Here is a 9,710-nt window from a genome sequence, read left to right as displayed (position 1 = left end):
GGCTAATTGTCTCCTCCAAATAAACACACTTTTTCGTCCCTCGAATTCCCTGAGCTCTTCCTCCGCAACTACCCCACCCTGGCTGGCAAACTCCGCAGCAGGTCTCTGCTGCCCACCCGTGCCCCTGGCTGGACTTGTCCAGACGTGACCACGAAGACACCTATCAATAGCCTACATTGTTGGAGGAGATGGTGGGGCGGGGCGGGGGGGGGGGGGTGGAGTGGCGGGAGCTGGTGAGAGAGAGGAAGGCAGATTCTAGTGATTAATCTGGAGAATCACGAAGGCCACAGATTCAATAAATTGGTGCGATTAGTTACTAACTAGATTGACAAATTATACATTGTCAACAGGTGTTTTCCAGCATCACAGCGTTTTTCCTTTGAATTAACTCTTTTTTATTGACAAGAGGTGAGGCGCTGGGAATCGACCTAGCAGAGATCTAGTGTCTGCTGCATCCGTATCTAACCTTCAGGCCTTTTCTCTGACTATCCACCTGGCTTCTTAATCTCCGCTCCTCCGAATGTCAGCTCTTGTCCCTTGGTCACTGCTTTCCTGTCCGCTGATTCCCCCTGTTAATTTACTTCCTGGGATCCCGATGCCAGCTCTCACCATTGTCCCACTGCCTTTTGCTTTGTTTGACTGCGACTGCGGAGTTACTGCAGGTCATCCGAAAGTTTGTCTACGTTTGTCCCACGGAACATTATTGTGTCGAATTGCGTCTGCTCATTTCAGTCTGGTCCTCTGAATGTCTGTCCTTGCTCCTGACTCACTGTTCTTCTCAGTATAAGATCTGCCGTTAATTTTGTTCCGATCCATCTCTCCCTGTTCCCTCTGCGTCGTCGTTGAAATATTTGAGATGTTTCCTGCTGCCCCAGGCCCTTTCCCTCTGGTCCTCCTGTGTTTTTTGCCACTTAGCACGGGATATTTGAGCTGCACTCTGCTCTGTTCTTTATTTCTTTGACCAGGAATGTAAACGGGTATTTTGCTATGTTCTTCAACTGCTCTCTGAATTTGGACTGCGTCACCACGTAAATCAGTGTGTTTGTGCAGCAACTTAAATTCCGCAGCATGTATGCGACCTTTTCAAAGTTGTAAGAAGAATAATCATCGAAGTTATCATGAACACCAAAAAAATTTAAAACATACACAAACCAGAGGAGTATGAAACTGCCCGATATGGTAAAGAGTAAAATCATAGACTTCCTTCTGCTCTCCATCTCTGGGTCACTGTGATTCTCTCCATTGCTCTGACCCCTCAGTCCTTTACGGATTCTATTGGCTACTAGAATATGTCTAACTGTTAGAGCATTGAGTAATGAAATTAAAATGTACGGGAGCAATGGTGTTAAAACTTTCTCAAAATATCTAAATCCAATCCATCTCGGGTCCCTGAAATAACTACGCTTATTACTACAACGCCATGGTACATTGTCAATAATCCTTCTCGGTTTAAATCTAAAGTAGATGGGAATATTTGTTAAACACAGTAAAGTGCCCGTTGTTCCTAGGACCACGGATGCAGTCTTCTTGGTGCAATATTTAGATTTTAACTTCTGACAACAAATGGCGACAAATCGATCAAAAGTGAAAGTAACTGTGAACCAGACAGAGCAGTCTGTGGCTGCACGCAGCATAACATAGCGAACACTACACACAGGGGTGATTTCCAGGAAATTCAGTGGGAAATAATAATCATTGATTCGGTTCAGTATAACTTCAGTGATAATGACCAGGAGATCCGCCACTGCCATGGCCACGAGGTAGCGAGTTGTGCAGGCGGAGAGGTCGCACTTTCCACGAGACAGAACCACAATTGCCACTAAATTAACTGTAAGAGAGAGAAAGGGAATTACTGAAAAAAATATGTTCCAGAACTCATCAGAAAATAAAATAGCATCACAAATGTGTGGGTTGGAATCAGATGACTGGCAAGAGCATCTGAACAATGATCTGAGCCTGCCTCTCGCACGTCCAATTCCAGGTTTAACACATGTCAGATGACAGTGGGCTGCAGACTTTCCCTAGGGACAGATCATGATGTAAAATGTTTTCACGAGAAAGCATAACCAAATGTTCATTTGGAGATCTATGCCTGCCTCCTACCACTCCATTGATAGGAACTCATCTTCAGCTTGGATCACATTCTGCGTTAGGAATCCTTCTCACGATATGGTCCACTTCTCCTGCTAAGGAGCCATTACCTCAGATGGGAGAATTGGATCCAGCTCAGACAAACTGTTTTCTGGTGCTAAAGATGCATAAATGAAGTTTAATGAGACAGTGCAATTGTGACCAAAATAGGATTATCTCTATGTGACGGTCACTGAAATAATAGATGTTATATTAACCTCTCTAGAAAGCTGAATTATAGCTCACTTAAAGTTTTAGGTATAGCTGTTGTCCTCAAATCACAAAAAAACACCTTTGATGGGGGCAAATTGACGATGCAAAAATAATAGCACGTACTCATTTTGTGACCATGTTCAATCGTATTCTAAATGGACAGATAATCCTAATAAAACCTTCCACTCAAGACAGTTTCTTGCTTAGAGAGTTTATTCAACACAACAGAGCATTCTAATGAATGCAACACCTTTATAATACTGAGTACTTCAGAAGTAGATTCCGATGGGACAATACAATACAACTGCACAGATGATTCAGCAAATGTAATGAACATAATTATCTTATTAAATAAGTGTCCGCAAAACTGTGACCATACCAACGAATGGAACATTACTTTTCTCAGTTTAATTGCAAACACTTGCTCATACGAAAAGTTAAACAATCACATTAGCTTTAGACACTTACCAGGAACACCAGTTATGGCAAGGACCATGTAGAATACTTTCCTGATCCTTTGAATTGGTCGATGCATTTTGTGTTCAGATGAACCTGTCCCTTTTTGCAGCAGACGATTTGTCCGATTTGAAGTTCACTGTGCATTGATTTATACCGTCCAGAATCTCCACGAAGATGTTGAGATTGCAAAATCGTTTGAATTATCCCGCCCCCTCCCCACCTCCACCACCCCCGCCCCCCCTCCCCCCTTCAACACACACCCATCCGCCATCAATACCACGAATCTTTGAGAAAATCATGTTACGACAGTTCTTTCAATTCCCTGTTCAGGGAATATATGAAGCACTGGGATTTACTTGGACCCAGATCCCCAGCCGCAAGACAGGAAAATTCTGATCACGTACAATAACACGTTATAATGGGAAGGTGTGTTAAACAGCAATGGAAATGTTTCTTCCAACACCATGAGGTGCATCTACATATCTCGTATCGCTTCAATGATGGACCTTTCATGACCAGTCAGTAATTACATTTCTAACCTCAGAGTGGCCTCTCAAGTTTGTTCCTCTGCACTCTGGAATCTGTTGTTCTCTTTATCTGCCTCAATTCAGTCGAAAAAATCACAAAATCAAGTGAAAAGTCATTGACTGTTTCAATTCTGATCTTTAACATCTGACCTGCCATTTCCGCCTTGGCTCGCTGCAAGATCCTGTTGGAATTGCGTAGAACTTTGGTGAGGCCACAGTGAGAGTACTGCATGCATTTCTGATTACCACATTATAGGAAGGATGTGATTGGACTGGAGAGCGTGCAGATTCACACGATCCTGCCTGGCATGGAACTTCTAAGTTGTGAAGAGAGTTCGATCGGCCTGGGTTGTTTTAGTTAGAGCAGAGATGACTAACTTGGATGCAGTCCAAAGATGTGCGGGTTAGGTTGATTGGCCAGGTTAAAAATTGCCCCTTAGAGTCCTGGGATGTGCAGGTTAGAGGGATTAGCGGGTAAAATATGTGGGGGTAGGGCCTGGGTGGGATTGTGGTCGGTGCAGACTCGATGGGCCGAATGGCCTCCTTCTGCACTGTAGGGTTTCTATGATTTCTATGAACTGGCGACCTGATTGAGGTGTACATAATTATGAGGTACATGAACGACTGGATAGGAGGCAGCTGTTCCCCTTAGTTGAAGGGTCAATCACGATGAGACATAGGTTCAAGATGAGAGGCAGGACGTTTCGGGGGTTGGCGGATAAGGGGGCGGTGTGGGGTCGTGGGAGGGTGGGCGAGGATAAACCTTTTTGCCTAGCAGGTGGCTAGGTTCTGGATTGAGGTGCCTGGGAGGGTGATGGGGGTGAGTTGTCTCAAATCTTTTAACAAGTGTCCAGATGATTACCCAGCAAGTCTAAACTTTCAAATCTATTGGACAAGTGCTCGTAAATGGGATTACACATGTCGGTCAGATTTTTCTCATGTTTCGTTGCAGACTCAATAGGCCGATGAGACTCTACTGCACGGTATGATTCGATGACTGACCATGACTCTGCCTGTGACAGATGCACTATCTTCATCTGCACTAAAACATAAACAGAAAAATGCTCAAAAAACTCAACACTTGTGGCCACATCTGCAGAAAAGGAAACAGAGTTAACTTTTCGAGTCCGTATAATTCTTGTTCCGAGATTCATCTGCCCTGCCCACTTTCTATATGTGAATGATTGCCATTTGGAAGTCTGCCTTCAATTTTGTGTTTAAAGTTCACCCCGTTGGATGAACTGAATCCTGGTCTCCTTATGCTAAGGCGGGTTATTAACCACTATAGTAATGAGGAATGCTTGCATCGGTGCCTGTTTGTGTGATATGACAATTCACTTTCTGCGATTCAACAAATCTGTCGATATGTGGGTCAATGGCCAGTCAATATCACCAAATGGGATTAAAGCACATTCAGTTCACTGAGTGAAGATACCGTGTCATCTTTCTAGTCTCACTCCAAGATAACTGCGAGAAGCCCGCAGCCCTCCAGTCCCACAGTTTGTGCTTAATTCCTGAGAGGATTGGGGTTATCCCCTCAGAGTGATACGAAGCTGCTAACGCTGGTATAAGCCCTGAATATATTTAGTCTTGTTTTTTTCTATTATGACTTTCCTCATCCATTTCGAAGTTAATGTCGCCGCTTGGCAGATGCGAAACTGCAGTTTCAAAGCAAGAGACTTTTTTATTACATTGAAACATAGGACACAAAATTGACCTTGATATTTCAAATGGGTTAATATGTGGGAGACGTGCTGATAAAGATTGTGTATCCACGACAGGCAGAGTCAGAAGCATTGGTTTTCAAAGATCCCGGGATATGAATTTCTCTGAGACGGAGGGGCGTTCACACCAACAACCAGGCGATATTCATTTGTGTGCCTGAATACAGAATCTGGCTGTGTCACCTGAACTGGGCTGAATGGGACGACCTGTCAAATCTGTAACTCGAATCCTGGACAGTTGGCGAAAAGAGTATGCTTTCAAACAAAGAGGAACCAGCAATAATAGATTAGTAATGACAAAACACCCACAATTCAATAATAGTCTCACATAAACGTGCATCTTGTAAACAGCAACGTTGTAGCAGTACCGAGTAATCGAAGCAAAAGAGCAGTCCAGCAGTACAGAGTAATAGAAGCAAAAGATTCTGTTATAATTTTGTCTGAATTTCTCTTTTGTAACCTCTCATCTTTCCTTTTCTTTGTTTTCGGCAATAAATATTCATCTTCCCACAATATCTTGCACTCATCCCCCCAATTTTGTTCCCTTACCATTCACATTCCCTCTCTCTGACCTTACGCCAATACTATCACAAATAACTTTAAATCTCTCCTGCCCTCGACCCCATCCACAGAATTTCCATGTTGTTCTTTTTCCCCCCTCCACCTGAGATACATGGAACAATGCAGGCAGCTCCTTCTCACACACAGTAGCCACAAAATCACTCACATAGACATAGACAGCTCATCAGTTCCACATGCTCAGACAGCAAAAGTATTCAGGAACACTCTGGTCCGAGGTTCAGGGAGATATTTTTAATGTAACATTCAGACAGAGCAGCAGAGAAACAAAGGGTTTCCATCTCACTCCAACGCTGTCCAGCTGACACCAGCGCCTAAATCCCAATTATATGATTCAAAGGAACTGTGTCAATCTCACCAGAAAAAAGCCCATCGCAAATGATTGAATACCAGATTGAAAAATACAAATTTAATCTAACTCATGTCACAATATCTAATTTAATGTATCAATGCCATTCATCATCCTGTGCACAGTTACGTAGATTTATTAAGGACAAAGCAAACAGAATACTGTGGATGCTGGAAATCAAAAATAAAAACAGAATTTGCTGGAAAGTATCAACAGATCTGGCAGCAGCTCTGAAGAAGATCTGTGAGGATGCAGAAGGTAAACTCTGATTCTCTCTCAACAGATGCTGCCAAACATTCTGATCTTTATCCCCAACATATTCTGTTTAATTGAAGTTTCCCGACTGTAATCAAGTTTTTTGTTGATTCAGTGAGTTAAGAAGTCAGCATTCTTTTCTGCTAACTTTAGCGCACAAGCTGGGAGGTCAAACGATTGGATTTGCAAAATCAAAAATTCAGGTTACCAACGAGCTGTAAGGAATTGTTTTTGCCCCCCAGAGATGCCTGAATGTTCCTATCTTCATAAAGCTGCACAGAAACGCTCTCTTCCAAATGAAAGTTTTAAATTCTCACCATCATACAGCACTGCGATTATGTGAATAATGATGTTTCGATAGTTATAGTGCCTGTCTCGTAAAAAAAAATCCAGAGTTCAAAGCTCACCTGTGCCTCAGCCCGTTTGGACAATGCAGGGACTTAAAGCACAGCGGCCTCGGAATAGCGTTGGGAAGAATGTGATTCTATGTACAAGTCATCCAACTTTGTAGCTGCATGCCAAACCGGCAATTTTGAACAATGACCTTCGATTACTGAGAGCAACATCCCCATCCTCATCGATGAAGGCGTCCAGCACATCAGTGCAAAAGATACGCAGAATTTCGCAGCACTCTTCAGCCAGAAGTGCCAAGTGTCTGATCCATCTCGGCCTCCTCCAGTGGGGCCCAGCATCACAGACACCACTCTCCAGCCAATTCGATTCACTCTACATAACATCAATAAACGGTTTGAGGCACTGGATACTGCAAAGTCAGTGGGCCCTGACAATATTCTCGCATTAGTACTGAAGATTCGTACTCCAGAACTTGTCACTCCCCGAGCCATGCTCTTCTAGTACAGTTACAGCACTGGCATTTACCTGACAATGTGGAAAATTACCCAGCTTTGTCCTGGACAGAAAATGCAGGAAAAACCCCAATCGGCCAATTATCGTCCCATCAGTCCACTCTCGGTCATCAGCAAGGTGATGGAAGGGGTCATTAACAGTGCTAACAAGCATCACCTGCTCAGCAATAACCTGCTGTGACGCCCAGTTTCTGTTTCGTCATAGTAACTCCACTCCTAACCTCATTACAGACTTGGTTAGAACATGGACAAAACAGCTGACTTCCAGAGATGAGGTGAGATTGACAGTCCATGACATCAAGGCCGCATTCATCCCAGTGTGGCATCAAGGAGCCCTACCAAAACTGGAATCAGTGGGTTTTAACGGGGTAACACTCAGCTGGTTGGTGTCACACCTGGGAAATCGGAAGATGGTTTAGTTGTGGGGTAAGTCATCTCATCTCCAGGACATCACTGCAGGATAACCTCAGGGTAATGTCCAAGGGCCAACCATTTCAGCTGCTTCATCAGTGCCCTTCCCTCCATCATACAATCAAAAGTAGGAATGTTCAGTGATGATTGAACAATGTTCAGCACTATTTGCGGCTCCTCACTCCATGTTCAAATGCAACATTATCTGGACAAGATCCAGACTTGTGATAACAAGTGGCAATTAATATTCGCGGCACACAAATGCCAGTCAATTACCATCAGCAATAAAGAAACAATCTAACCACTGCCCCTTAACATTCAATGGTGTTATCATCACTCAATCTCCCACGATCATCATCCTTGGAGTTACCATTGACCTGAAACTCAACTGGAATCGCCACATAATCACTGTGGCTACAAGAGCGGGTCAGAATCGAGGAATGCTGCGGTGAACAACTCACCACATGTCACCCCAAAACCTGTCCACCATCTACAAGGCACAAGTCAGGAGTCAGGAGGTGGAATACTCTCAACTTAACTAGATGGGTCCAACTGAAACAACACTCAGAAAGCTTGACACCATCCAGGACAAAGAAGCCCGCTTGATTGGCACCACATCCACAAACATCAACTCTGTCCACCGCAGACGCTCAGTAGGAGCAGCGTGTGCTATCTGCAAGGCGCACTGCACGATCTCTCCAAGTTTCCTTAGGCAGCACCTTCTAAGCCCACGACCACTTCGATATAGAAGGACAAGGGCAACAGATATTTGGGAACATCACGAACTGCAAGTTCCCCTCCAAACAAATCATCATTCTGACTTGGAAATATATCGCTGTTCCTTCTCTGTCGCTGTGTCAAAACCCTGGAATTTCCTCGCGAACCACATTGTGGGACAAGCCACAGCGCATGGACTGCAGCGTTTCAAGAACAGTAAGAAGTCTGACAACACCAGGTTAAAGTCCAACAGGTTTATTTGGTAGCAAAATGCACTAGCTTTCGGAACAGGCTGTCCCTTCGTCAGGTGGGTGGGAGTTCTCTCAGAAGTTTCTCAGAACTCCCACCGACCTGACGAAGGGACAGCCTGTTCCGAAAGCTCGTGGCTTTTGCTACCAAATAAACCTGTTGGACTTTAACCTGGTGTTGTGAGACTTCTTCGTGTGTTTACCCAAGTCCAACGCCGGCATCTCCACATCATGGCGTTTCAAGACGGCAGCTCACCACCATCTTCTCAAGGGCAACTCGGGATAGGCAGTACATAGTGGCCAGCCAGCGACGAATATGTCCCATGTTTGAATTTTTAAAATGGATTGTTTTGCTAGCTCTTTTGCAGGGCAGAGGTGGTCGGGTAAAAGGACTTGATTTTCCATGAAGATGCACCCCCCACAATTTGTGATTGGCAAAATTAGGAATGTATCTCCCGATGTCTGCCGTTAACACTCTGCCTCAACGAATACTATTTGAAATTCTTTAGCCACTTGTGAAATCCAGCGTTGTGCTTTTGTGGATTCCCATTCCAATTTCGGCAAATTAAGAATACTCCTTGAAATTAATGCAACTTCAAAGCTGTGAAGTCCCAATGCAGATACCTGGATAACAACAGTTGTCCCATTTCACGCCTTTTACTATGAAGAGAGTAGTTGGTGGAAGTTAGAGGGTTTGTGAAATGATGCACAAATGAGTTTGCCGGTCTGTCTGTGAGGGAAATGCTCTGGAGAGGGTGAACTATGGAAGAAGGAAATCAAAGTCTCTGATGCTTTTCATCAGACAGTGCATAGAGCCCTGCGGAAGCTACTCACCTGGGCCTGGGTCGCTTCGTCAGTCCAACACCCGATTTTTTACCTGAGAATCTTGGGTGCCAGTCCATGTCTGAGCGCTGCTGTTGGCTGAAAGTGCTCGAACGACAGGGAAACAGCATCTTCAGTGCATTGCAACGGCATTTTCAAAAACAAATTCCTCGATTTTAAGCTCACGCATAAAGCTTTTCCTAACTTTGGCCAGAAATCATTGTCTGTCGATCAGCGGCAAAATCAAGTTTCGATGCCACCCTTTCGTAACAGTTTCTCATTTTTTTAACCAAACAATTCAACTTAACAAGATTTAAATCACGAACAGGTCAACCTGCATACTTCTGCACAGATGCAAAGAGAAAACTTGAGAATCCTTGAAAAGGAAAAACCTTACAGGGTTAAGGGTG

General features: G+C 44.1%; 1 protein-coding gene across 1 annotated transcript; it reads right to left on the bottom strand.

Annotated features, from left to right (window-relative positions):
• Positions 1-911: 911 nt before the first annotated feature.
• Positions 912-9,453, bottom strand: LOC144483460 (putative G-protein coupled receptor 139). The gene is made up of 4 exons (XM_078202151.1): positions 9,356-9,453; positions 6,554-6,606; positions 4,192-4,371; positions 912-1,828 (listed from the first exon to the last, which is right to left on the bottom strand). The coding sequence occupies exons 1-4, from the start codon at positions 9,451-9,453 to the stop codon at positions 912-914; spliced, it is 1,248 nt and encodes a 415-aa protein (XP_078058277.1).
• Between the last annotated feature and the right edge of the window lie 257 nt (positions 9,454-9,710).

Source organism: Mustelus asterias, unplaced genomic scaffold (genome assembly GCF_964213995.1).
Source record: "Mustelus asterias unplaced genomic scaffold, sMusAst1.hap1.1 HAP1_SCAFFOLD_71, whole genome shotgun sequence".
NCBI classification, from domain to species: Eukaryota; Metazoa; Chordata; class Chondrichthyes; order Carcharhiniformes; family Triakidae; genus Mustelus; species Mustelus asterias.
This window is presented reverse-complemented; position numbering and strand designations above follow the sequence as displayed.

Excerpts from the sequence above, each read along its gene's own strand:
- LOC144483460 (XM_078202151.1), bottom strand. The coding sequence starts at position 9,453 with ATGCCGTTGCAATGCACTGAAGATGCTGTTTCCCTGTCGTTCGAGCAC. Across the intron at positions 4,372-6,553 it reads AATCGCAGTGCTGTATGATG|TGCAGATGAAGATAGTGCAT; the intron begins GTGAGAATTTAA and ends TTTATGTTTTAG. Across the intron at positions 1,829-4,191 it reads TGAAAGTTTAGACTTGCTGG|TTAATTTAGTGGCAATTGTG; the intron begins GTAATCATCTGG and ends TCTCTCTTACAG.